Source organism: Salvelinus namaycush, chromosome 10, assembly GCF_016432855.1.
Source record: "Salvelinus namaycush isolate Seneca chromosome 10, SaNama_1.0, whole genome shotgun sequence".
NCBI classification, from domain to species: domain Eukaryota; kingdom Metazoa; phylum Chordata; class Actinopteri; order Salmoniformes; family Salmonidae; genus Salvelinus; species Salvelinus namaycush.
In genome coordinates, this window is record NC_052316.1 from 16,623,931 (window position 1) to 16,651,789 (window position 27,859).

The 27,859-nt window shown below is 41.9% G+C and overlaps 2 protein-coding genes and 1 long non-coding RNA gene across 3 annotated transcripts; 2 read left to right on the forward strand and 1 right to left on the reverse strand.

Moving 5' to 3' along the window:
• Nucleotides 1-551: 551 nt before the first annotated feature.
• LOC120054766 lies at nt 552-27,717 on the reverse strand. The gene is made up of 4 exons (XR_005477636.1): nt 27,629-27,717; nt 27,413-27,515; nt 27,192-27,297; nt 552-674 (listed from the first exon to the last, which is right to left on the reverse strand). It is a non-coding gene; the product is annotated as an uncharacterized LOC120054766 (long non-coding RNA).
• On the forward strand, nt 9,593-15,010 carry LOC120054765 (complement factor D-like). Its single transcript, XM_039002350.1, has 4 exons — nt 9,593-9,743; nt 9,935-10,076; nt 10,502-10,768; nt 14,858-15,010. Exons 1-4 carry the CDS (start codon nt 9,652-9,654, stop codon nt 15,008-15,010), a joined length of 654 nt encoding a protein of 217 aa, XP_038858278.1. The 5' UTR covers nt 9,593-9,651.
• Nucleotides 22,360-26,974, forward strand: LOC120054764 (complement factor D-like). Its single transcript, XM_039002348.1, has 5 exons — nt 22,360-22,442; nt 22,714-22,876; nt 25,084-25,216; nt 26,206-26,460; nt 26,645-26,974. Exons 1-5 carry the CDS (start codon nt 22,391-22,393, stop codon nt 26,798-26,800), a joined length of 759 nt encoding a protein of 252 aa, XP_038858276.1. The 5' UTR covers nt 22,360-22,390; the 3' UTR covers nt 26,801-26,974.
• Nucleotides 27,718-27,859: the final 142 nt, after the last annotated feature.

A 27,859-nucleotide genomic window follows, 5' to 3' on the forward strand; every position in this document is an offset into this window, starting at 1 on the left:
CCAGGACATCCACATATGGCTTCTTCACATGGGGGATCATCTGAGACCAGCCACCCAAACAGCTGATAAAACTGAGGAGAATGTTTGTAAAAAAGACCTTTTGTTGGGGAAAAGTATTTCTGATTGGCTGGGCCTGGCCTATGCCCTCACAGGTGAAACTCATAGATTAGGGCCTAATTTTATTTCAGTTGACTCAGTAAAATCATTGAAATTGTTGCATGTTGCGTTTATATTTTTGTTCAGTATAAATACAAACATTACAGTAATATTGCTGTAAATGAGAATGTGTTCTCAGTCAACTTACCTGGTAAAATAAATCAATAAAAAGCATGAATCCTATCTGGAATTACAATTACTTTAAGCCATTTTTCAAGTGAAAATTTGTTTGATCAAAGAAAGTCAACTAAAATCTATATTATATCAGGGCTGTTATCCCAGCAAATATTAACAGTCACAATGTGGTGGATGATCTAGGGCAATAAGTATCAGGAATCAAAGTAAGACCCAGATGCAGACTGTCAAAGTAACAATATTTAATGTTCCAACAGGGACAAGCAGAAGACAGGTCAAGGCAGGCAGAGGTCGGTAATCCAGAGGAAGGCAGAGGTACAGGTCGGCGGTCAGGCAGGCGGGCACAGAGTCCAGAATACAGGCAAGGGTCAAAACCGGGAGGACTAGCAAAGAGAAATAGAAAACAGGCGCAAGGAAAACCACTGGTAAACTTGAAACATACAAGACGAACTGGCCCAGAGAGCCAGGAAACACAGGGATAAACACATAGGAGAAAACAAGCAACACCTGGAGGGGGTGGCGACAATAACAAGACAGGTGAAACAGATCAGGGTGTGACAATAAGAGGTGTCAATTGATAGTACGTAAGGAAAGTTCACACTCTGATAGGTGAGATCCTGTGAAGCTAGCAGGTGGTACATCCTGTGAAGAAGTTCATAGAGACACTCAACACTTCTAAACCCACCAGTCTGAGAAGACAAAGACCCCATCACACTCTCTCTTACACTCTCTCAAACACGTTCTCAGACACGCTCTTTGAAAACATGGCTGCCACATCTCTCCTGCTCCTGTTCATCACACTCTGACCTGCTCCAGGGCTCACAGGTAAGACCAAACTTCACCTTTGACGTCTACACACTCTTGGGTGAGAGGGAAGCAGAGAGAGAAACTTTTTACCTTCTCACCTTTGTCTATTCTCTAGAACAGCAAATGGATGTAAGGGATATAGACACACAGAAGGTCTTCTTTCTGGTTTTACAAGGTAACCTGACAATTATGGTACACCGAATCAATTCGTTGTATGGTAAAGAGTAGAACAATTGATGTGATGAAAAATAAATGAACATCTTGTATCAATGTGATAGCCAACCACTGCTTACATTTCATTAGGGCAAATCTCTCTGTCCCAGCCTACCAAGACTCGGACATAGTGAATGTGAATGGAGCAGAAGCCAGATGCCACTCCAAACCCTACATCAGTGTTACTCACTATATTTTTGTAAGTGGGCCACTTTTGGTTGAGACAATCATTCAGAGGACCGCACAGATCTTCAAAAAATTGTCACTTTTAGCACACACTGCTTCAGAAGTGTGACACAAGGCTCCAGAAATGGGTAACACCTGATCTTAGTTCACCTTGCAATGTGTCATTTGCCTGCAGCTCCACTATCTCACTCTCTATTCCAGCACGGTCAGGACAGAGGGCTGTGATAACTGGGGTCAGAGATGGCACATGAAAGGGGTTCTCAATGAAGTTGGAATAACTCCTTGTACTCCATGATATCCTTGAATCTTGACTCAAACTCCAACTTCAACTCTTCCCACACACACACACACACACACAAATTCATCATAGCTGTTGCAGTATGTCTGGGTTGGATGTGGTGACTGCTCTTAGTTTTGGGAAATGAACAAACTGTCTGTCAGGTATGAACAGTGTGGTGATTTCCTTTTGAAATTCTGTGACCACACACAGCATTTTGCCCGGAGGTTTATCTTTCCCTGGGAGCTGGAGCTGTGTTCAGGTGGCAGGTGACGTCAGTTAAAAAGCCAGCTTTAATATCCACTGCGGATCAACCAGCTTTGGCTCCTCTCTCCCCTTGCTTGCAACAAATTCACAGATTTGAGGGAGGAGAGAAATCATTCCAAAACTAGTTGAGTATCTGCAGCATCAGCATTTGTGGGTTCGATTACAGGCTCAAAACGGCCAGAAAAAGTAATTTCTTCTGAAACTCGTCCGTCTATTCTTGTTCTGAGAAATGAAGGCTAATCCATGCGAGAAACTGATGATCTCGTACAATGAGGTGTACCACTCCCTTCACAGAACAGCGCAAACTGGCTCTAACCAGAATAGAAAGAGTGGGAGGCCCCGGTGCACAACTGAGCAAGAGGACAAGTACATTAATGTCCAGTTTGAGAAAAAGACGCTTAATGTCCTCAACTGGCAGCTTCATTAAATAGTACCCGCAAAACACCAGTCTCAACGTCAACAGTGAAGAGGCGACTCCGGGATGCTGGCCTTCTAGGCAGAGTTGCAAAGAAAAAGGCATATCTCAGACTGGCCAAGAAAAAGAACACAGACACTGGACAGAGGAACTCTGCCTAGAAGGCCAGCATCCCGGAGTCACTGTTGACATTGAGACTGGTGTTAAGTAAAAAGCAGCAGTAAAATAACAATATGTAGGTAGAGTTAGTGACTATGCATATGTAACCCTCTCACCAGGCTCGAATTTGACTCTCACGATATTAACTTACGTAGAGTATCTCAACAGCATGGTATGTTAGGTGAGAAGGACATCTCCAATAAGAATCCCTATTGTAAACTATCTAGGGTGAAGACAAATAGGGTATTAATTTCAGATGGAATGAGTATAGATTTTTGTTATTGTACAAGGATATACTTTCCCATGCATTAAATTGAAACAGTAAATGACTCCACCAAGGCAACATACATAAGGTTCCAAATGTGTATTACATTTTCAAAGCACCACGTCAAAATAAAAAAAATATTATTTTATTTCAAGCTTGTTTAACCTGTTAGAGCGCGTTGGAGCTAAAAAAAATGACGACACACATAAAGTCCCGAAGCACCTCACGTAGTGGGAACATGAACTCGTTAATCTTTCCCAAGCAATTCTCTCTCGGTGTCACACGATGCTAGGCTAACCTCAAGGCTGTCAAATACCTCCATGATGAGACGGTAGAGTCAGTCTTTACTAAGTCTTTCTTAACAAAATTATAACAGCTCTTATAAAATCTGTATTTCCCTTAAACTCGATAGGTATGGGTTTTGTTCTATTTTAAGTCTTTTATCATTTTTCTTCAACAGTCGTAATGTCCATCCTTTTCTCAACTTCTCTCCCTCCCTTTTTTCCCCAGGCCTCCTGTCAACCAGGTCAATTCCCATTGGCCACAATTTAACAAGCGACCTTATTGGTCAAAACTTAATCTTAAAAGTAAACCAACCTATTCACTTATACATAAAATAAATGCATTAACATTACAATTCGGGAGCAATTCAATCACCTTTTAAATATAATACCAATTAATTATAACAAATAAACTCAATACTTGGTTCTAACAAGGGTATTACACATAGATAATAAACAGACTAGCTGCAGTGTAAAAGAGGGGTTTGGGTAGCCCTTTGATTAGCTGTTCAGGAGTCTTATGGCTTGGGGGTAGAAGCTGTTAAGAAGCCTTTTGGACCTAGACTTGGCACTCCGGTACCACTTGTCGTGCGGTAGCAGAGAGAACAGTCTATGACTAGGGTGGCTGGAGTCTGACAATTTTGACCATTGTTAGGGCCTTCCTCTGACACCGCCTGGCATAGAGGTCCTGGATAGAAGGACGCCTGGCTCCAGTGATGTACTGGGCCGTACGCACTACCCTCTGTAGTGCCTTGCGTTGGAAGCTGAGCAGTTGCCATACCAGGCAGCAACGCAACCAGTCAAGATGCTCTCGATGGTGCAGCTGTAAAACCATTTGAGGATCTGAGGACACATGCCAAATCTTTTCAGTCTCCTGAGGAGGAATATGTTTTGTCGTGCCCTCTTCACGACTGTCTTTGTGTGCTTGGACCATGTTAGTTTGTTGGTGATGTGGACCCCAAGGAACTTGAAGCTCCCAACCTGCTCCACTACAGCCCTGTCGATAAGAATGGGGGCATGCTCGGTCCTCCTCTTCCTGTAGTCCACAATCATCTCCTTTGTCTTGATCACGTTGAGGGAGAGGTTGTTGTCCTGGCACCACACGCCCAGGTCTCTGACCTCCTCTCTATAGGCTGTCTCATCGTTGTCGGTGATCACTGTTGTGTCATGGGCAAACTTGATGATGGTGTTGGAGTCGTGCCTGGCCATGCAGTCATGAGTGAACAGGGTGTACAGGAGGTGACTGAGCACGCACCCCTGAGGGGCCCCTGTGTTGAGGATCAGTATGGCGGATGTGTTGATACCTACCCTTACCCACATGGGGTGGCCCGTCAGGAAGTCCAGGATCCAGTTGCAGAGGGAGGTGTTTAGTCCCAGGGTCCTTAGCTTAGTGATGAGCTGTGAGGGCACTATGGTGTTGAACTCTGAGCTGTAGTCAATGAATAGCATTCTCTCACAGGTGTTCCTTTTGTCCAGGTGGGAAAGGGCAGTGTTGAGTGCAATAGACTGCATCTGTGGATCTGTTGGTGCGGTATGCGAATTGGAGTGGGTCTAGGGTTTCTGGGATAATGGTGTTGATGTGAGCCATTACCAGCCTTTCAAAGTCTTCATAGCTACAGATGTGAGTGCTATGGGTCAGTAGTCATTTAGGCAGGTTACCTTATTGTTCTTGGGCACAGGGACTATGGTGGTCTGCTAGAAACATGTTGGTATTACAGACTCAGTCAGGGGCATGTTAAAAATGTCAGCAAGACACTTGCCAGTTGTTCAGCGCATGCTCGCTGTACACGTCCTGGTAATACGTTTGTTAGAGACATCCTGTACCTCATCGCCGACTTCCACCTCATCGCCGACTTCAACCAGGTATGCTCCCAGGTAGGATGCCAGGTGGCGCTCCTACGGGGGGGGGGGTACTGTCACACCCTGATCTGTTTCACCTGTCTTTGGGATTGTCTCCACCCCTCTCCAGGGGTCACCCATCTCCATTATTCCCTGTGTATTTATACCTGTGTTCTGTTTGTCTGTTGCCAGTTCGTCTTGTTTGTCAAGCCAACCAGCATTTTTGTGTCAGCTCCTGCTTTTCCCTAGTCTTTCTTCTCTCTTTTCTCCTCCTAGTTTTTGATCCTTACCTGTCTTAACCTTGTACCCACCCACCTGACCACTCTGCCTGTCCTTGACCCTGAGCCTGCCTGCCGTCCTGTACCATTGCCCCTGTTGCTGAAATAAACATTGTTACTTCGACACTGTCTGCATCTGGGTCTTACCTTGATACGAGATAGTACGAACTGGCCATGACAGACCCGGGCCAGCTGCGCGACGCCATCTCCACCCAAGGAGCCACCATCAGTATGCATGAGGAATTGCTTCGTGGCCTTGTGGAGGTCGTCCAAACGTTGGCTGAACGCCATGCCCGGGCGTTGGACAGTTGCTGGAGCAATTCCAAGGGTTGTCTAGGAGTCCGCCTACCACGGTAGTAACCCCACAGCTCCTCAGCTGCTAGCAGCGCCTCTCACCTGACACTGACAGATTCTTTTGATTTAGATAGATTGGTTCCTATTTTGCCCATTTCTCTTCCCTGCCGGGAAAAGACATAGATGATGGACAATCTATTCCTAGTATTAACTAAATGTCTGTCTCTTACCAACTGAATCCTGTTGTGAATGGAGTTTGGCCGTTTTAAATTGTGTACATTGTGAAATAAAATAAGCATATTTTTGTAGGTATCTAGAGTGGTGTGGCCACACAATGTTAACGTCTAGTTGTTCATGGTTGGCATGTAGGCACACAATGGGGTCAAAGAAAGGAGGGCATCGACCATGTAAGACAAATAGCTCTTGTCTTGAATGAGGGAGAAAGCATAGACTTTATAAATAGGTAATAACAGGGGATAAGCTGGTGGAATTCTCTGATGTTATGTAAAATACGCTCGGTTAATGTTGCACAATGCATAGTAGGAGGGGAGAATCACTGAATGTGGGACACCAGCACCATGTTGATTCTTTCCACTGGGGACGCTGCATAATCTCTTGGATGTAAGACTGGATAACTTTCAGAAATATTTCTGACTCTCTTGTCCCCTCTGCTGGATATACTACAGTAGCTGAGACACATGGCTGACAAAATGAGTCTACAAGCATTTCTAAACTAAATGCAAGCATTACAGTGATATTAAACCATGAATACTATCTGGAATTACAATTACTTTAAGACATTTTTTCAAGTGAAAAAGTAGTGATTAAAACAGTCCATCTGTTTGATCAAAGAAAGTTAACTAATAGTACAATTAGGTAGGAAAAGATATTATAATCCTCTGGCTGTTTTCCAGCAAATATTAAGTCACAATGTGGTAGATGATCTAGGCCTATAAGAGGTGTCAATTGATAGTACGTAAGGAAAGTTCACACTCTGATAGGTGAGATCCTGTGAAGCTAGCAGGTGGTACATCCTGTGAAGAAGTTCATAGAGACACTCAACACTTCTAAACCCACCAGTCTGAGAAGACAAAGACCCCATCATAATCTCTCTTACACTCTCTCAAACACGTTCTCAGACACGCTCTTTGACAACATGGCTGCCACATCTCTCCTGCTCCTGTTCATCACTCTCCTGCCTGCTCCAGGGCTCACAGGTAAGACCAAACTTCACCTTTGAAGTCTACACACTCTTGGGTCAGAGGGCAGCAGAGTGGGACATTTGACCTTCTATTCTCTAGAACAGCAAAAGGACTCTAGTGACATAGACACACAGAAGGTCTTCTTTCTGGTTTTACAATGTAACCTGACAATTATGGTACAATTAATAATTTAGTTGTATTGTAAAGTATAGTAAACGCACAAATATGGAAAACCTTGTGCCGAAATACATTTGAAAATATTTTGGTTTCCAGCGAGACAGTCTTTAAACAAATATGAATTGAACTGAAAAGGAGAAGAACCAAAGAAACTAAACGTGAAGGGGGTGAACGATGGGAAGTTCTTGACTTTTGATTCCCTTAAAATCATTCTCAATTTTTCTTTATTATGAAATGTAAATGTGATGTAATGTATGGTATTGATGTTGAATGAGAAAAAAAATTTAAGCAAGAAAAATACAAATAACACTTTTTAAAAGTAAAGCGCAGAATCCAGGCTGTATCACAACAGGCCGTGATTGAGTCCCATAGGGCGGCGCACAATTGGCCCAGCATCGTCCGGGTTTGGCCAGTGTTGGCCGTCATTGTAAATACGAATTTGTTCTTAACTGACTTGCCTAGTTAAATAAAGCTTAAATTTAAAAAGGATATACTCTACCGTTCAAAAGTTTGGGGTCACTTAGAAATATCCTTGTTTTTGAAAGAAAAGCGATTAAAAAAAAATATATATATATATACATTTTAAATCATTTAAAATAACATCAAATTGATCAGAAATACAGTGTAGACATTTAATGTTGTAAATTACTTTTAATTTCCTTAAAATCATTCTCAATCTCTTTATCAAATGTAAATGTGATAATCTATTGTATTGATGTTGAATGAGAAATATTTTTAAAGCAATAAAAATGAAAAAATAATAAAGTAATAAAAACACAATTTTAAAAAGTAAAGCGCAGAATCCAGGCTGTATCACAACCGGCCATGATTGGGAGTCCCATAGGGCGGCGCACAATTGGCCCAGCGTCGTCCAGGTTTGGCCGTTCTAGGCCGTCATTGTAAATAAGAATTTGTTCTTAACTGACTTGCCTAGTTAAATAAAGCTTAAATTTAAAAAAATATATACTCTACCGTTCAAAAGATTGGGGCCACTTAGAACTGTCCTTGTTTTTGAAAGAAAAGCGTTTTTTTTTGTCCTTTTAAAATAACATAAAATTGATCAGAAATACAGTGTAGACATTGTTAATGTTGTAAATGACTATTTTCGCTGGAAACGGCCTATCTACATAGGCGTACAGAGGCCCATTATCAGCAACCATCACTCCTGTGTTCCAAAGGCACGTTGTGTTAGCTAATCCAAGTTTATCATTTTAAAAGGCTAATTGCTCATTAGAAAACCCTTTTGCAATTATGTTAGCACAGCTGAAAACTGTTGTCCTGATTTAAAGAAGCAATAAAACTGGCCTTCTTTAGACTAGTATCTAGAGTATCTAGAGCATCAGCATTTGTGGGTTCGATTACAGGCTAAAATGGCCAGAAACAAAGCACTTTCTTATGAAACTCGTCAGTCTATTCTTGTTCTGCAAAATGAAGGCTATTCCATGCAAGAAATTGCCAAGAAACTGAAGATCTCGTACAATGCTGTGTACTACTCCCTTCACAGAACAGCGCAAACTGTCTCTAACCAGAATAGAAAGAGGAGTGGGAGGCCCTGGTGCACAAATGAGCAAGAGGACAAGTACATTACTGTCCAGTTTGAGAAAGAGACGCCTCAAGTCCTCAACTGGCAGCTTCATTAAATAGTACCTGCAAAACACCAGTCTCAATGTCAACAGAGAAGAGGCGACTCCGGGATGCTGGCTTTCTAGGCAGAGTTGCAAAGAAAAAGCCATATCTCAGACTGGCCAATAAAAAGAAAATATTAAGATGGGCAAAAGAACACAGACACTGTACAGAGGAAGATTGGGAAAAAAGTGTTATGGACATACGAATCTAAGTTTGAGGTGTTTGGATCACAAAGAAGAACATTCGTTAGACGCAGAAAAAATGAAAAGATGCTGGAGGAGTGCATGACTCCATCTGTCAAGCATGGTGGAGGCAATGTGATGGTCTGGGGGTGCTTTGGTGGTGGTAAAGTGTGATATTTGTACAGGGTAAAAGGGATCTTAAAGAAGGAGGGCTGTCACTCCATTTTTCAACGCTTAATTGGAGCCAATTTCCTCCTACAACAGGACAATGACCCAAAGCACAGCTCCAAACTATGCAAGAACTATTTAGGGAACAAGCAGTCAGCTGGTATTCTGTCTATAATGGAGTGGCCGGCACAGTCACCGGATCTCAACCCTATTGAGCTGTTGTGGGAGCAGCTTGACCGTATGGTACGCAAGAAGTGCCCATCAAGCCAATCCAACTTGTGGGAGGTGCTTCAGGAAGCATGGGGTGAAATCTCTTCAGATTACCTCAACAAATTGACAACTAGAATGCCAAAGGTCTGCAAGGCTGTAATTGCTGCAAATGGAGGATTCTTTGACGAAAGCAAAGTTTGAAAGACACAATTATTATTTCAATTAAAAATCATTATTTATAACCTTGTCAACGTCTTGACTATATTTCCTATTCATTTTGCAACTAATTTCATGGATGCTTAAATGTAAAACAAGGACATTTCTAAGTGTCCCAAACTTTTGAATGGTAGTGTAAATATATTTTTTAAATGTCATGAAAAATAATTAAATATCTTGTATCGAAGTGATAGCCTACCACTACCTACGTTTCATTTAGACAAATCTCTCTGTCCCAGCCCACCAGGACTCTGGGATAGTGAATGGAGCAGAAGCCAGACGCCACTCCAAACCCTACATGGTCTCTGTACAAGCAAAGAAGTCACACATCTGTGGAGGGTTCCTCGTGTCTGAGAGCTTTGTCATGACAGCCGCCCACTGCTACAAATGGTAATTGTGTTTTACTCTTATCCTATTGAACTATTTATGTAAGAAAATGAAATCTACAACTTCAACTACTCACACCTAAAAGTCATAAATAATTCTGTGGTATCTGTTAAAAATTGCAGATTTGTTTTATGCTGTAGAATGTTCTGTTTGCTTAGCTGCTCAGTAAGTATACTGTGGTTTCCTCTTCGTAGGGCTGTGAATCTGACGGTTGTGGTTGGTGCTCATGACATTACAAGACAGGAAAGTTCTTCTTACAGGATTGATGTGAAATATTACCACATACATCCTGGTTACAATGCTAGGAGATTGGAGAACGACATCATGCTGTTGCAGGTACATGACAGAGGAAGTATGCACAATGTGAGAATGTCTCTTAGCTTAGCACCCCATTCCCCAAATAATAAATGCCAAATGTACTGTTATAAATAAGATATCTACATGTATTAACATTTCATTTTTTTTCAAACGAGGTGTGATTTACATCTACATTTTAGTCATTTAGCAGATGCTCTTATGCAGACTAACTTACAATATTGAGTGCAAACATCTTCATTTTTTTTGTACTGGTCCTCCCTGGCAATCGAACCCACAACTTTGGCAACTTACAAGCGCCATGCTCAACCAACTGAGCCACACAAGACCCATAGTCATGTATGAAAACCTTTGACCATGTGCGTACATAGTGGCCTATTGATGTTGCATAATATATCCTCTAGCTTATTAGAAAACCTAACTACAGTCATGTGCTCTAACTGTAGCTTGTCAAAACGACCCCGAAGAGCAAAGCTGTGCAGCAGATCCCTCTCCCTAAGAAAGACCAGGACATCAAGGCCAAATCTTTCTGTACCGTGGCAGGGTGGGGTGCCACAGAAACAGGGGGCACTGCAAACCCACGCCTTCTGGAGGTGAATGTCACCGTTGTAGACAGACGTTCCTGCCAGAGATCTTGGGGGAACACTGCCACCATAACCCCGTCTCTGATATGTGCCGGTGGTACCGCTGCTGATTATAAGGGTTTTTGCCAGGTATGGTCATAGAATGTAGTTAAAGGGCAACCTCACCACTTTTAAACCTCATTTTCATTATCACCAGCACAATACCAGTTTGAACATGGCGCATTTCAACACTTTGTAGAAAAAGTTTAAAAGTTCTACCCAATGACAACATCAAAAATTAAAACATTTTCAGTCACTATGTGATTTGTGGCGACATGGGGAGGAAGGAAATACCCTCCCTTGGCCTAGAAACTCGTTGCAGGTCTTGAAAATAATTTTAACCACAGATCCTACAAATGCGTTTTCACAGATGAACAGATTATTTCCAAAACGCTACATCCACAAATGTTTTTCACATTTGTGTTTTTTTCCATCAGAAATGATTGCTTATGGGTACCTTCATGTGTGTGTAAAATATTTATATTCACGTTCACAGAGTCCACCTGTGGTAAATTCAATTGATTGGACATGATTTAGAAAGGCACACACCTGTCTATATAAGGTCCCACACTTGACAGTGCATGTCAGGGCAAAAACCAAGCCATGAGGATGAGTTAATTGTCCGTAGAGCTGCGAGACAGGATTATGTCAAGGCACAGATCTGGGGAAAGGTGCCAAAAAATGTATGCATTACAGTGGCCTCTATCATTCTTAAATGGAAGAAGTTTGAAACCCCCAAGACTCTTCCTAAAGCTGGCCGCCGAGCCAAACTGAGCAATCGGGGGAGTAGGGCCTTGGTCTTGGAGGAGACCAAGAACCCGATGGTCACTCTGACAGAGCTCTAGAGTTCCGCTGTTGAGATGGGAGAACCTTCCAGAAAGCCAACCATCTCTGCAGCACTTCACCAATCAGGCTTTTATAGAAGAGTGGCCACTCCTCAGCAAAAGGCGCATGACAGCCTGCTTGGAGTTTGTCAAAAGGCACCTAAAGGACTCTCAGATTATGAGAAACAAGATTATATTGTCTGATGAAACCAAAATTGAACTCTTTGGCCTGAATGCCAAGAGTCACTTTTAGAGGAGACCTGGCACCATCCCTACGATGAAGCATGGTGTTGGCAGCATAATGCTGTGGGGATGTTTTTCAGCGACAGGGACTGGGAGACTAGTCAGGATCGAGGCAAAGATGAACGGAGCAAAGTACAGAGAGATCCTTGATGAAAACCTGCTCCAGAATGCTCAGGAACTCAGACTGGGGGTGAAGGTTCATGATCGAACATCTCTGGAGACCTGAAAATAGCTGTGCAAATCAAATCAAAAACTTTATTTGCCACATGCTCCGAATACAACAAGTGTAGACTTTAACGTGAAATGCTTACTAACAAGCCCTTAACCAACAGTGCAGTTCAAGAAGAAGAAAATATTTACCAAGTAGGCTAAAAGAAAAAGTAGTAATAAAAAGTAACACAATAACGAGGTTATATACAGGGGGCACCGGTACCGAGTCAGTGTGCAGGGGTACAGGCTAGTTGAGGTAATCTGTACATGTAGGTGGGGGCGAAGTAACTACCGTAATTGCTGGACTATTAAGCGCACCTGAATATAAGCCGTACCCACTGAATTTTTTAAAAATATGTATTTTGTACATAAATAAACCGCACATGTCTATAAGCCGCAAGTGCCTACCGGTACATTGAAACAAATGAACTTTACACAGCCTTTAAACGAAACACGGCTTGTAACAAAAATAAATAGGCTTTTAAACAAAACACGGCTTGTAACAAAAATAAATAGGCTTTAACGAAACACGGCTTGTAACAAAAATAAAAAAAATAGCAGTAAACAGTAGCCTACCAAGAAAGTCAAACTTCATTGCGGTGGCGATTGTTTTGGCTTTCAGTCGGATCTGCACAGTTGAAACACCTCGGCCGTCTGCTCTCTGTGTCCCAGTCTTCAAGCTCATTTTCTAGTTCGGGCCATCTGCTTTTCTTCTCTGAAAGTTTTTGTTGTCTTTTTGCACTGAATCAGTTCCTCACGCTGCTGTTTCCAACGTCTTATCATCGACTCATTAAGGCCAAGCTCCCGTGCAGCAGCTCTATTTCCTTTTCCAACAGCCAGATCGATCGCCTTCAACTTGAAAGCTGCATCATATGCATTTCTCCGTGTCTTTGCCATGATGAGGGTGACAAAATGACTACCGTAATCAGAATGATGGGAAGTTTGAGCGCGCTCGATTTACGTCACATTATGTGACGGTGCTCAGTTTTTTGGCGGCGTGAATCTTGTGGGAAAAAAATAAATAAAAAAAATTAGCTGCGTCGTATAAACCGCGAGGTTCATAGCGTGGGAAAAAAGTAGCGGCTTATAGTCCGGAAATTATGGTATGCATAGGTAACAAACAAACAGGGAGTAGCAGCAGTGTACAAGAGAGGGGGGGTTCATTTGTATTAATTGTTCAGCAGTCTAATGGCTTAGGGTAGAAGCTGTTGATGAGCCTTTTGGTCCTAGACTTAAGGTAGCAAAGAAAACAGTCTATAACTTTGGTGACAGGAGTCTGACAATTTTATGGGCTTTCCTCTGACACCGCCGAGTATAGAGGTCCTGTATGGCAGGAAGCTTGGCCCCAGTGATGTATTGGGCCGTTTGCACTACCCTCTGTAGTGCCTTGCGGTCGGAGGCCGAGCAGTTGCCATACCAGGCAGTGATGCAACCAGTCAGGATGATCTCGATGGTGCAGCTGTAGAACCATTTGAGGATCTGAGGACCCATGCCAAATATTTTCAGTCTCCTGAGGGGGAATAGGTTTTGTCGTGTCCTCTTCACGACTGTCTTGGTGTGCTTGGACCATGATAGATCGTTGGTGATGTGGACACAAAGAAACTTGAAACTCTCGACCCGCTCCACTACAGCCCCATCGATGTTAATGGGGGCCTGTACGGCCTGCCTTTTCATGTATTCCAAGATCAGCTCCTTTGTCTTGCTCACATTGAGGGAGAGGTTGTTGTCCTAGCACCACACTGTCAGTTCTCTGACCTCCTCTCTATAGGCTGTCTCATCGTTGTCGGTGATCAGGCCTACCACTGGTGTGTCGTCAGCAAACTTAATGATGGTGTTGTAGTTGTTTTTGGCCATGCAGTCGTGGGTGAACAGGGAGTACAGGAGGGGACTAAGTACACACCCCTGAGGGGCCCCAGTGTTGAGGATCAGCGTGGCAGACGTATTGTTGCCTACTCTTACCAGCTGGGGGCGGCCTGTCATGAAGTCCAGGATCCAGTTGCAGAGGGAGGTGTTTAGTCCCGGAGTCCTTAGCTTAGTGATGAGCTTTGTGGGCACTATGGTGTTGAACGCTGAGCTGTAGTCGATGAACAGCATTGTCAGATACAGTTGAAGTCGGAAGTTTACATACACCTTAGCCAAATACATTTAAACTCAGTTTTTCACAATTCCTGACGTTTAATCCTGGGTTTCTGTAATAGTTTAAGCTATGATAGCTAATTTACTCTTAAAATATTTACAGCAACGCTCCCCATCCAACCTGACAGAGCTTGAGAGGATTTGCCAAGAAGAATGAGAGAAACTCCCGAAATAGAGGTGTGCCAAGCTTGTAGTGTTATACCCAAGAAGAATCGATGCGGTAATCGCTGCCAAAGGTGCTTCAAGAAAGTACTGAGTAAAGGGTCTGAATACTTATGTAAATGTGATATTTAATTTTATATAAATTATTAAAAATGTCCAAAAAACTGTTTTTGCTTTGTCATTATGGAATATTGTATGTGGATTGATGAGGGAAAAAACTATTTTAAATCAGTTTTACAATAAGGTTGTAACGTAACAAAATGTGTAAAAAGTCAAGGGGTCTGAATACTTTCCGAAGGCACTGTATGTCTGTTATTGAACAACCCCATGCATTGATTAGATAGTGAAACAACACAACAATCTCTTTGATAATTTCTTTAAACAATAAAAGCTAATTTACCAACATTTCTGAAATTGGATATGCAGCGTTTTGGAATGAAACTCTTCATATTTAAACACTGGTTTGGTGCTGGAGATAATGAGGTTGAAAAGTGTTGGAATTGCCCTTTAATTCTGATAATGCATTAATAATAAAGATGTGATTTGCTTTGCAAATGTAGAGTAAGTTTGTTTTTTCCCTCCATTGTTTCAACTATCATTGCAGGGAGATTCCGGAGGTCCTCTGGTGTGTAAGGGGACAGCAGTAGGAGTTGTGTCATTCAACCAGCAAGGAAACTGCAATGAGCCACAGAAGCCCAACGTCTACACCAAAATATCCAAGTATCTTTCCTGGATCAAGTCTATCATTAAGTATTAAGGAATGAGACATTAACTGAGTGACAAATATATATCATTGTATCAAACAATAAAGGCTGTCCATTCTTCAATGAGCTCTGTACCGTGTGTGTGTGTATGCTCGAGTAGGATAGAGTGTATATGCATGCACGTGTATGTTTGTATTTTAGTTCATTTCCAGTAACAGCCTCAAGTCATTTGCATTTGGATTACTGTTACAATGCTATTTGGGGTGTTAATTGGATTAATTCCGACATTTATTGATTTGTTGTGTTTTTATTTTATTCAATTTGTGTACTTGTTTGACATTTTATTGCATTGTTAGGAGCTAGTAACATAAGCTTTTTGCTGCATGCGCTATAACATCTGCTAAACTGCGTACATAACCAATAAACGTTTGATTTGAGTATACATCTTCAGACAGCTAGCTCTTCTCGCCTCTTCAGCGGTCATCACCAAACACCACCCCCCCCCCCACATGGAAACGTGTGGTCAAGACAACAGAGTAGCTCGTTTCATAAAGCTGTCACAATGCTTTGAAACCACAACACAGCTTCTGTTTTCAGACCAGAGGACGTGGTGATCACTGTGGTGTCTGTCTGTCTCTGTCTTCAGAAAGTATTCATACCCCTTGATTTATTTCACATTTTGTTGTTGCAGCCTGAATTCAAAAGGGATTGAATATATTTTTTTGCCTCACCCATCTACACACAATATCCCATAATCCCAAAGGGAAAACATGTTTTAGAAATGTGTACAAATGTATTGAAAATGATATACAGAAATATCTAATTTACATAAGTATTCACACCCCTGAGTCAATACTTTGTAGAAGCACCTTTGGCAACGATTACAGCTGAGAGTTTTTCTGGGTCTCTAAGAGTTTTCCACACTTGGATTGTGCAACATTTGCCCATAATATTTTTCAAAATTCTTCAAGCTCTGTCAAATTGGTTGTTGAACATTGTTAGACAACCATTTTCAGGTCTTGCTAAGATTTTAAAGTAGATTTAAGTCAAAACTGTAACTCGGCCACATTCACTGTCTTCTTGGTAACTCCAGTGTAGATTTGGCCTTGTGTTTTAGGTTATATTCCTCCTGAAGGGTGAATTAATTTCCCAGTGTCTGATGGAAAGCTGACTGAACCAGGTTTTCGTCTAGGATTTAGTAGTCAGGACAAAAAGTGAATTGCTTTGCCACATTTTTTGCAGTATTACTTTAGTGCCAAACGAAGCATTGTGTTTAGTGCCAGATCAGAGGCAGTAGGGAAGACCAGGGATGTTCTCTTGATACGTGTGTGAATTGGACCATTTTCCTGTCCTGCTAAGCATTCGAAATGTTACAAGTACTTGGGGGAGTCAGGGAAAATGTATGGAGTAAAAAGTACATTCTTTTCTTTAGGAATGTAGTGAAGTAAAACTTGTCAAAAATATAAATAGTAAAGTACAGATACACCCAAAAAAAGGTTCAATTTCAATGAGCACAACACAACTTCCTCTTACACTAACATTACATTTTAAAATGTGATTTACTGTTGTTTCTACAGTGACTAGAAAGGTATGGCCCTTTCGTAGTTTACATGTCGTTCTGAATAGGTGCACTGTGTAGGCCTATCTCAACTAGTTTTACATTGTAAGAAGATATGCCCCCCCCCCCCTATTCCTCTAGTGCAGGACCACTGAGAGTGGCAAGGTCTTATGACCGTCACTGTGTCTTTCAAAGCATCAAGAATGTCGTCAGCCTTTGTAAACCACCGGTTGTTCATAGTTGGCATGGTAACACAGGAGAGCATCAACCAAGAGAAGACAAGGCTCTTGCATGAGAGGGAGTTGACCTATATGAGGTAAATGCAGCACTGCATGCAACTATGAGTATTCATACACTCTAAATTACCACCAGCCAATCATATACAAACAGTATAAGGTCATCAACACGACAACAAGGAGGATTGGCAACATTAAAGTGACACTAATAATCAGTGTGTCACATATATGGTCCCCATAATAACCCTCCACCTATTCATATGCAGAAGGGCCGACAGAGTTATGGTAAATGCAGAAAACACATACCTTGGCTTTACAGGAAAACCATACAAGGATCGATAGAAACATCATAGATAGTCATCATAGAAGTGAAACCACAGCTGTCCTCAGATCGACCATCTTGTGTATACAAGGGGCCTAGGGTGAATCAGGTATTCCTGACAAGCCCTCCAAGCAAGATGCACACCACAAACAAACTACTTACTGTTCCCCTGACCTATCTGGGTAATTCTCTCTCCTGAACTTGATGGGAACACATCAATGAGATCTGAACAAATGCCTATTACCTTACCGTTTAATTCATTGTGGCCACTTTTACTATCTCATCAATGGGAAAAAAGCACAGAAGAATACCCTGCAGTACCATCTCTGTCAGATACAATGTGGAACACAAATGCAACCAACTATGAAGATGTTGACACTGGTAATGACATCATGATTCTGAAGGTAGGCCTATAGTGACATATTTGTATCAATAGAATTTGTCTTTATATTATTATTTACACTATTACTAAGTGTACATCCTAACAGGTCATACGCATTCATCAGTAATTGCTAATACTACAGATTCCCACGTTTTGGCCTACACATGTGTTTCAAGCTGTCTAAGAAGGCTAAATCAAGCAAAGCTGTGAAAACAGGGAAAATTCTAGGACCAAGTCATCAAACCCAACACCAAGTGCCTTGTTGATGACCTTCAAGTGGTGGACATGACTACCATTGTCCTGAATGTCTGCCAGAAGGAGTGGCGTAAACTTCCTCTCAAGGTCATCTGTACAGGTGAATACCTGACCAAGAACGGCTTTCGTCAGTTTTGTTTAACTCCTAAAAAATATAATATTGACTTAGAAAATTGTAGGGAGACAATGTGATGTTCATACATGTGTAGCCTACATCATACATGCACCTAAATGGGACAATTTTGACTGGTATGTAACCTGTAAGGTGATCATCCTCTCTCCCACAGGGGGATTCTAGTGGTCCTTTGGTGTTCAATGGAAAGGCTGTGGGTGTCATCTCCTTCAACTCGGATGGAAACTGTGACTATCTGTACATGCCCAATGTCTATAGTCAGATTTCCAAGTTCTTACTCTGGATAAAGAAGGTAATCAACAAGAAAACATGGTAGGATTTATCCTGCAAAATGAATGTGCTAATATGCTAGTTTTGATTGCAGTCCAATGATTTTTATATTAATACCTACTGGTACTCCTGATGTTTTTCTTACATTGGGTGTCTATCTTTATTGTCTATGTTTAATGCATAACAATTACCATGTATGTACTGTCGTGTAAGGGAAATAAATGCCTAACAGATCAGAGTGAAATGGCTCTTGTGATCAATATAAAGAATTGCACACACATCAGATAGAATGTAATGTTTGTTATACCTAAACCGTTTTGCAGGCTATTCAAACCAGCGAATGCTGGGAAAGGTTTACATGAGAAAATCCTGGTAAACACCACAATGTCCCAACAATGCCAACAACGGCAAGTGGTAGCTTCTCATTGCACAAGTGCCCGCAGCAATACCACAACATGGAGCCTTTGCAATTTGCTTTCTAACATAATGCTTCTGCATGTTTGAGTATCATTTCAAATATATATATATATATGTTTCACCTTTATTTAAACAGGTAGGCCAGTTGAGAACAAGTACTCATTTACAACTGCGACCTGGCCAAGATAAAGCAAAGCAGTGGGACAAAAACAACAACACAGAGTTACACATGGGATAAACAAACGTACAGTCAATAACACAAAATAAAAATCTATGTACAGTGTGTGCAAATGTAGTATGATTAGGGACGTAAGGCAATAAATAGGTCATAGTGGCGAAATAATTACAATTTACAATAATTACAATTTTGATGTGCAAGTAGAGATACTGGGGTGCAAAAGAGCAAAAAAATCAAATAACAATATGGGGATGAGGTAGTTGGGTGTGCTATTTACAGATTGGCTCTGTACAGGTACAGTGATCGGTAAGATACTCTGACAGCTGAAAAAAAGTCTCCAGCTTCAGTGATTTTTGCAATTCGTTCCAGTCATTGGCAGCAGAGAACTGGAAGGAAAGGCGGCCAAAGGAGGGTTTGGCTTTGGGGATGACCAGTGAAATATACCTGCTGGAAAGTGTGTTACGGGGGGTGTTGCTATGGTGACCAGTGAGCTGAGCTAAGGCGGGGCTTTACCTAGCAGAAACTTATAGATGACCTGGAGCCAGTGGGTTTGGTGACGAATATGTAGCGAGGGACAGCCAACGAGAGCATACAGGTCGCAGTGGTGGGTAGTATATGGGGCTTTGGTGACAAAACGGATGGCACTGTGATAGCAAATTGGTAGTCTGAGTAGAGTGTTGGAGGCTATTTTGTAAATGACATCGCCGAAGTCAAGGATCGGTAGGATAGTCAGTTTTACGACGGTATGTTTGGCAGCATGAGTGAAGGAGGCTTTGTTGAGAAATAGGAAGCCGATTCTAGATGTAATTTTGGATTGGAGATGCTTAATGTGAGTCTGGAAGGAGAGGTTACAGTCTAACCAGACACCTAGGTATTTGTTGTTGTACACATATTCTAAGTCAGAACCGTCCAGAGTAGTGATGCTAGTCGGGCGGGCGGGTGCGGGCAGCAATTGGTTGAAGAGCATGCATTTAGTTTTACTAGCATTTAAGAGCAGTTGGAGGCCACAGAAGGAGTGTAGTATGGCATTGAAGCTCGTTTGGAGGTTTGTTAACACATTGTCCAAAGAAGGGCCAAATGTATACAGAATGGTGTCGTCTGCGTAGAGGTGGATCAGAGAATCACCAGCAGCAAGAGCGACATCATTGATATATACAGATAAAAGAGTCAGCCCGAGAATTGAACCCTGTGGCACCCCCATAGAGACTGCCAGAGGTCTGGACAAGAGGCCCTCCGATTTGACACAATGAACTCTATCTGAGAAGTAGTTGGTGAACAGTATGTTTTTGTGCTGGTCAAGGGCATTCAAGTCTGGGGTGAACCAAGGGCTATATCTGTTCTTAGTTCTACATTTTTTGAATGGGGCATGCTTATTTAAGATGGTGAGGAAAGCACTTTTAAAGAGCAACCAGGCATCCTCTACTGACGGGATGAGGTCAATATCCTTCCAGGATACCTGGGCCAGGTTGATTAGAAAGGCCTGCTCGCTGAAGTGTTTTAGGGAGCATTTGACAGTGATGAGGGGTGGTCGTTTGACCGCGGACCCATTATGGACGCAGGCAATGAGGCAATGATCGCTGAGATCCTGGTTGAAGACAGCAGAGGTGTATTTAGAGGGAAAGTTGGTCAGGATGATATCTATGAGGGTGCCCATGCTTACGGATTTAGGGTTGTACCTGGTAGGTTCCTTGATAATTTGTGTGAGATTGAGGGCATCTAGCTTAGATTGTAGGGTGGCCAGGGTGTTAAGCATATCCCAGTTTAGGTCACCTAACAGTACAAACTCTTAAGATAGATGGTGGGCAATCAATTCACATATGGTGTCCAGGGCACAGCTGGGGGCTGAGGGGGGTCTATAACAAGCAGCAACGGTGAGAGACTTATTTCTGGAAAGGTGGATTTTTAAAAGTAGAAGCTTGAACTGTTTGGGCACAGACCTGGATAGTATGACAGAACTCTGCAGTAGATTGCAAATCCGCCCCCCTTAGCAGTTCTATCTTGTCGGAAAATGTTGTAGTTGTGGATGGAAATATCAGAATTTTTGGTGGCCTTCCTAAGCCAGGATACAGACACGACTAGGACATCAGGGTTGGTGGAGTGTGCTAAAGCAGTGAATAAAACAAACTTAGGGAGGAGGCTTCTGATGTTAACATGCATGAAACCAAGGCTTTTACGGTTACAGAAGTCAACAAATGAGAGCGCCTGGGGAATAGGTGTAGTGCTGGGGGCTACATGGCCTGGGTTAACCTCTACATCACCAGAGGAACAGAGGAGGAGTAGGATAAGGCTACGGCTAAAGGCTATAAGAACTGGCCATCTAGTGCGTTGGGAACAGAGAATAAAAGGAACAGATTTCTGGTCATGGTAGAATAGATTCAGGACATAATATACAGACAAGGGTATGCTAGGATGTGAGTACAGTGGAGGTAAACCTAGGCATTGAGTGACGATGAGAGAAGTTGTGTCTCTGGAGGCACCCGTTAAGCCAAGTGAGGTCTCCGCATGTGTGGGGGTGGGACAAAAGAGCTAAGGTATGTTGAGTGGGGTTGGGGGCTCTACAGTGAAATAAAACAATAATAACTAACCAAAACAGCAGTAGACAAGGCATATTGACATTAGGGAGAGGCATGTGTAGCCAAGTGATCATAGGGTCCAATGAGCAGCAATAGGTGAGTCAGGAAGCCGTTCGGTAGTCGCTACTATGCTAGGCGAGTGGGAGACACGGCGATTCAGAAAGCTAGCGGACGGGGGCTAGCAGATGAGTCTTCGGCAACATCACAACTGAAAAGCCTGTTGAAACCACCTCGGACGATTACGTCGGCAGACCAGTCGTGATGGATCGACGGGGCTCCGTGTCGGAAATAAAGGGTCCAGGCCAATTGGCAAAAGGGGTATTGTAGCCCAAGATTTAGCTGGTATACCTATTTGGCGAGCCGGGAGATGGCCTAGCTCGAGGCTAGCTCAAGGCTAACTGGTGCTTGCTTCGGGACAGAGGCGTTAGCCAGCAATAGCCACTCGGTTGCAGCTAGCTAGCTGCAATGATCAGATGTAATGGTCCAGAGCTTGTGGCAGGAATCCGGTGATGTGGTGGAGAAAAGCAATCCGATATTCTCTGGGTTGATATCGCGCTGTGCAGACTGGCAGGTATTGACCAAGCTGAAGCTGGCTGGTGTCCGAGCTCAAGGTGAAGACTGCTAGCAGTGGCTAACTGACTACTAGCTAGTTAGCTGGCTATCTTCTGATGGGGGTTCCAGTTCTAAAGTATAAAAATAGCAGATCCATACCACATTGGGTGAGGCGGGTTGCAGGAAAGTATATTCAGTTCATAGATGAGATTAAAATATATAAGAAAAAACGAAGAAACCAACTATTTACACGGGACAAGACAAACACATGCCCAACTGCTACGCCATCTTGAAAGCATAAATAAATTACATCAACTTTAACTGACATGATTTCATAATATCACAGCCATCTTTCCTCAGAATACACCATCAAGAAACCCTTGAAACCAGCCACAACAAAATATTGGTAAACAGTCGGTGTGTGGCAATGGGGAACAAAGACCCCGTACTGTCCGGAATTTGGAAAACAGCAATAGATTGAGAAATAACACCCCCCCACCACCACACACACATTTATATATCCGAGAGGTGGACCATGCCATTTGTCCATATGCACTATGGCAATCCGCTCAGTGGTTCTTCACATAGTGCTGATCATCGCCTTGAATGGTAAGGCATGTTTAAATTCTATAACACACTAACTTCCATTAGCACCGAACTGACTACACCATGCAGACTAATATTGAAGTATAGTACTAGTTACGAAAAGTATATTTGACAAATGTTAATGCTTCTGCATACAGCTCTAAAGGCAGTTCATATTCTATTTGTCAGTAATGAATACTGACAAACCATTTGTTGTAAGCTGTGCAGATACAGTAGCAATGCAAAGTTATAGACAAAAGCTATTCAAAAAGTATTCTCTACTTTCTGTTCAAAGGCATTGAAGGGCGCAAGGTGCCAAAGGTGAGTATTGTTGGTGGAAGAGAGGCAGCTCGCAACTCTCGTCCATACATGGCTTCCTTACAGTCCCGAGGTCAACATTCCTGTGGAGGAGTTCTGGTGAGAGAAGATTTTGTCCTCACTGCTGCTCACTGTGATGGGTGAGAAGTCTCTCAGAATCTCTCAAACTCATTTATTTCAATGTTTCTTTTTTTTAAATATTTGACTTTTTTTGACAATAACCAAAAAGCATACATAGACAAAAACAATAGACAACTTAACAATGACATACATTTCAACAAACGTGAATGACATCACACTTGCTCAGACCCACATTGTCCCACTGTATCCACACCCAATGTTGTTTCCAACGGTTGCAAGACTCTGCCTCATATGACTTCAGATTATGTTATGTTGTTTCTGTCTGTAGCCAGATTTTATTCATATTTAAATAAAGCAAGTGATTCTTCCATTCTCTTAACGTTGGAGTATCATTTGACTTCCAGTATTTAAGTAATAGCTTATTCAATATAAGTGACAAAAATAATACTGTCCAACCCATTGGGTATCTCATCGCACCCTCGAGGATATACTATGTCTTGAAATATGCCAATAGACGGATTAAAAGTACATTTACATTGTAAAACTTCTGACAGACAGCTTTCTAACTCCGCCCATAACTTTTGGACTTTATAGCACTCCCAGAAGGCAATAATGATTGAGTCATTGTTAAGACATGACTCTGCCATTGTGCTGTAATTTGTTAATTTTGTCTCTTGTATAATAAATTCTCTACATGAGTTTATACTGGATTAAGAGTACATTTTTGTTCACTGTAATTTTCGTTCGTTATCTTCCAACACTCCCTCCACCTGGTGCCAATATCAGTTATTTTTAAGTCTTGGTTCCAATAGTTAATATTTTTTCTAAGCGATTGCCAGTTAGATAGGCTCTCTGCAAGGTTTTGTACATCTTATCTATCATACAAGTATCTTTTTCTGACTCAAATAGGATTCCCTCAACATTGCTCTGATGTCCAAAAGCTTTCAAGTGGACATTTTGTGATATAAAACTTTTAAGTTGCATATATTTGAAAATGCTTTTAATTCTGTCATAGAAATAATTGTATTTCCTATTACCACATAATTTACGGTTTCTATGCCTTTAGTTTTCCATGTGGGCCAATTTAATCGGTGAATTCTGAAAAGCTATCCAAGGTTATCCATTGTTTTTAGGAAGTGATATTGGTTCTTGTAGAATCCGTTTCATGTTCTTCCATGTTGTTAAAGTGTTCTTAACTAGGAAGTTGTTAATGTTCTTAGCTTTATCCTTTGAAAATAGACCCGTGAAAACATTCTGGGGATGAGGATGCACATCTTCAATATGTACCCACTGTTACTCTTTAGTGCATTTAACTATATTTCGCCAGTCAAAACCTTGTGTGCCGAGTTGATGGAAGGTTAAAACCACCCTCAGACTCAGGAAGATGTAAAACTTTCCTTTTTAGTTTGAGTTTTATTTTCCCATGAAGTGAATTATGACGAAGTACACTTAAAAAAATAAATATATATGTCTTTGGGGGGGTAATTGGTATTACTGAAAATAAATATAAAAACTTTGGGAACCATCCCTGTCTTGTGCCCCTTTCTAAAGCAAAATCATCAGATAATGTATAATTTCTGTATATTTTAGCTTTAGGATATTTATATAATATTTTTATGACATTTATTATTTCAACTGGAAAGTTGAAGGCTTCCAAAGTTTTTCATAGAAAAGGCCATTCAAGACAGTCGAAAGCCTTTTCGGTATCAACAGCCATTATTGATAAATCTACATCTTGTTTTTTAGCGTATTGTATACCGAAACATGTTTGTGTTTATTTTTTCAAACCTTGTTTGATTAATATGTATCAAGTCTGGTAAGACTTTTGCCATTCTGTTGCTTATGACTTTTTTTTATTATTGTCACATTTTATTAAATGTATGGGTCTGTAATCAATCTGCAAGGGACACTCCAGATTTTCCTGGTTTTAATATAACTGAGATAATTATTAGATACATGGAACTAGAAAGCACTGAATTGAGTGACACGTGTTTAATTTGATTATATAGGGGCGCTACATTGTCTCAGAGTGTTATGAACAATTCTAATAGAAAACCATCCATACCTGGTGCTTTTCTCTGAGCAAATGCTTTAACATTGTCTAATATTTAATTTGTGCCGATTTCAAATTTTTGTCTGCTGATAGTTGCTTCAGGGTTGTTGAGTCTAACAATGCTGTAGGATCAATCCAAATGTATTTCAATGTTATTACACCAGTCTGTCAAGGTAAATACACAAGTAAATTCTTTCATGTACTGATTTCCAGGCGTTACAGGGTGGTTCTTGGGGCTCACGACTTGTCAGAGGATGAAAATTCACAACAAAAATTCGATGTGGTTAAATACATTCCACACCCCAGGTTTGGGGACAATCTGGAGTATGACATCATGCTTCTCAAGGTGAGTGATAACCAGGACATAGCCTACAATAATCTCCATAGTGATACTAACTTCATTGTAGGTTTAAAATTCATGAAAAATACATACAAAATAATGTATATAATCATAGCCTATATACACTCAGTGGCCAGTTCATTAGGTACACCCATCAGGTTGCCTCCATAACAGCCTAAATTATTCGGGGCATGGCATTCAATCGTTGCTCAGTTGGTATCAAGGGACCTAACGTGTACCAGGAAAACATTCCCCAAACCAGTACACCACAGCCACCAGCCTGTACTATTGACACCAAGCAGGATGGGTCCATGGACTCATGGTGCTTATGCCAAATCCTGACTCTGCCATCAACATGATGCAACAGGAACCAGGACTCGTCGGACCAGTCAATGTTTTTCCACTCCTCAATCGTAAACTGTTGGTGATCGCATGCCCACTTGTTATTATCTGATAGGAGTGAAACCTGGTGTGGTCGTCTGCTGCAATAGCAGTGACAAGGATCTACGAGTTGTGCACTCTGAGATGCCGTTCTGCACACCACTGTTGACTTGCAGGATTCTTGCCTGTCTCCTTCGACCTCTCTCATCAAGGAGCTGTTTTCGCCCACAGGACTGCTGCTGACTGGATGTTTTTTGTCACACCATTCTCTGTAAACCTTAGACACTGTTGTGTGTGAAAAGCCCAGGAGGCCGGACATTTCTGAGACACTGGATCCGACATGCCTGGCACCGACAATCATACCACGCTCAGTCGCTTAGGTCGCGCGTTTTGCCCATTCTAACATTCAATTGAACAGTAACTGAATTCCTCCCCACATTTCTGCCTGCTTTATATAGCAAGCCATGGCCACGTGACTCACTGTCTGTAGGAGCGATCCATTTTCGTGAACGGTGTGGTGTACCTAATATACTGGCCTCTGAGTGAATATTTACAACATAGCTGAATACATACAGATTATGTATAGAGTGTGCTATCTCTGTGATCTTTCTTAGTTGAGAGGGAGGGCCATCCTGAACAGAGCAGTGCAGCTGATCCCGCTGATGAATGGTTCGATGGCTGAGGGAAGCCTGTGCACCACGGCTGGCTGGGGGGACATAGATGATAACAGCACCCCACCAGACAAGCTGCAGGAGGTCAACGCCACCATCATATCACCCAGAGAGTGTGGCCGCCGGTGGAGTGGCGTCAACATCTCCAGGCGCACGGTGTGCGCAACAGGCCCCAGAGCTTTCCAAGGCTTCTGCTCGGTATGACTGCACTGTTACAGGCTATAATTCTCTGCAATTAGTTTTTCCTGGTCAGGACAGGCTATTATTGGCTATAACTAGATTAGAGTTTCTCTTGGTCAAGGCACAAACTATGATACATGACTCCTCCGTTTTTCTGTATCACAAAGGAGAATGAATTAAAATGCATTGTTTGCTATTGCAGGGGGATTCAGGAGGTCCGTTGGTGTGTAACGGGATGTCAGCGGGCATCGTCTCTTTCTCAGGGCAGAGGTGTGCCAACCCTAGTACCCCTGATGTGTACACACGAGTGACTTCGTACTGCCGATGGATTCAGAGGGAGTTAGCTAGAAACCCTTAAAGTTTTTGGCATGTAAGCCGCCAGTGTGTGCTTACACAAAATCTCACTATATGACTTATTAGGATTTCATTTAGAGCAGGGTTGCCCAAAGTCTTTGTTGAAGTGCTAAAGATAACACCTTTCTATGATTGCGTGTTCCCTTGTTGCTATTCTTATTAAACGTCACTAATTTCAGCTTGTGTGTCTCACTTTGGAGAACTTGAGTTCCCTAAACAATTCAGTAAAAAACATTGGTCCATATACTTATCATTTCTTTCCTTGGTGTTCAAAGACTAAAAACAACCTCCACTGATTTTGTTAATTTGGTAAGTTTTGATGTAAGGTAAAAACAACACAATGTGACAATAGGATACACAGACTCTCTACTTAATTTAGGTCCTTGGTCACTCACCTGGTCTGGCTGGTCAAGCAGTAGCCTCTGGATAAGCTGACCAATGTTACTGAAGTTTAGACACACTATTGGCTCCAGGTTCTAGCACATCTCCATTATAGTGTACCTGAGGAGAAGTCAGTGTCAGATACTGCAGGTTACCAGATTATGTAATTGATTGCTGTAATTGATTAATTCATCATTCCTGCTTAATTTCCTGTCTCAAAGCATAATGTACTTACATCTCTGGAAGGGCAAAGTCTGGTCATGAGACATGTGGCATCCCATCTTTGATAATCTTGTAGAACCGGGTGTCCACCACAACATTAGGGTATGGGCTCTTACCTACAAAAGACAACATCAAGATATGCATTTCAAAATGTGTCTTTGCTCACTCACATATGTTGCTTCATCCAACAAAAGACAGCATTTTGCCATATTTTGATAGTTTAACCCACCCAGAGAGATTTCCCTACAGCAGTATGTCATCGGAGCAGACTTCACTTCAATGGAAGACAGGCCTGTGAACACAATAAATATCAGTACCCTACACACCATAGAGATCAGTGCCCTACACACCACAGAGATCAGTACCCTACACACACCACAGAGATCAGTAACCTACACACCACAGAGATCAGTGCCCTACACACCACAGAGATCAGTAACCTACACACCACAGAGATCAG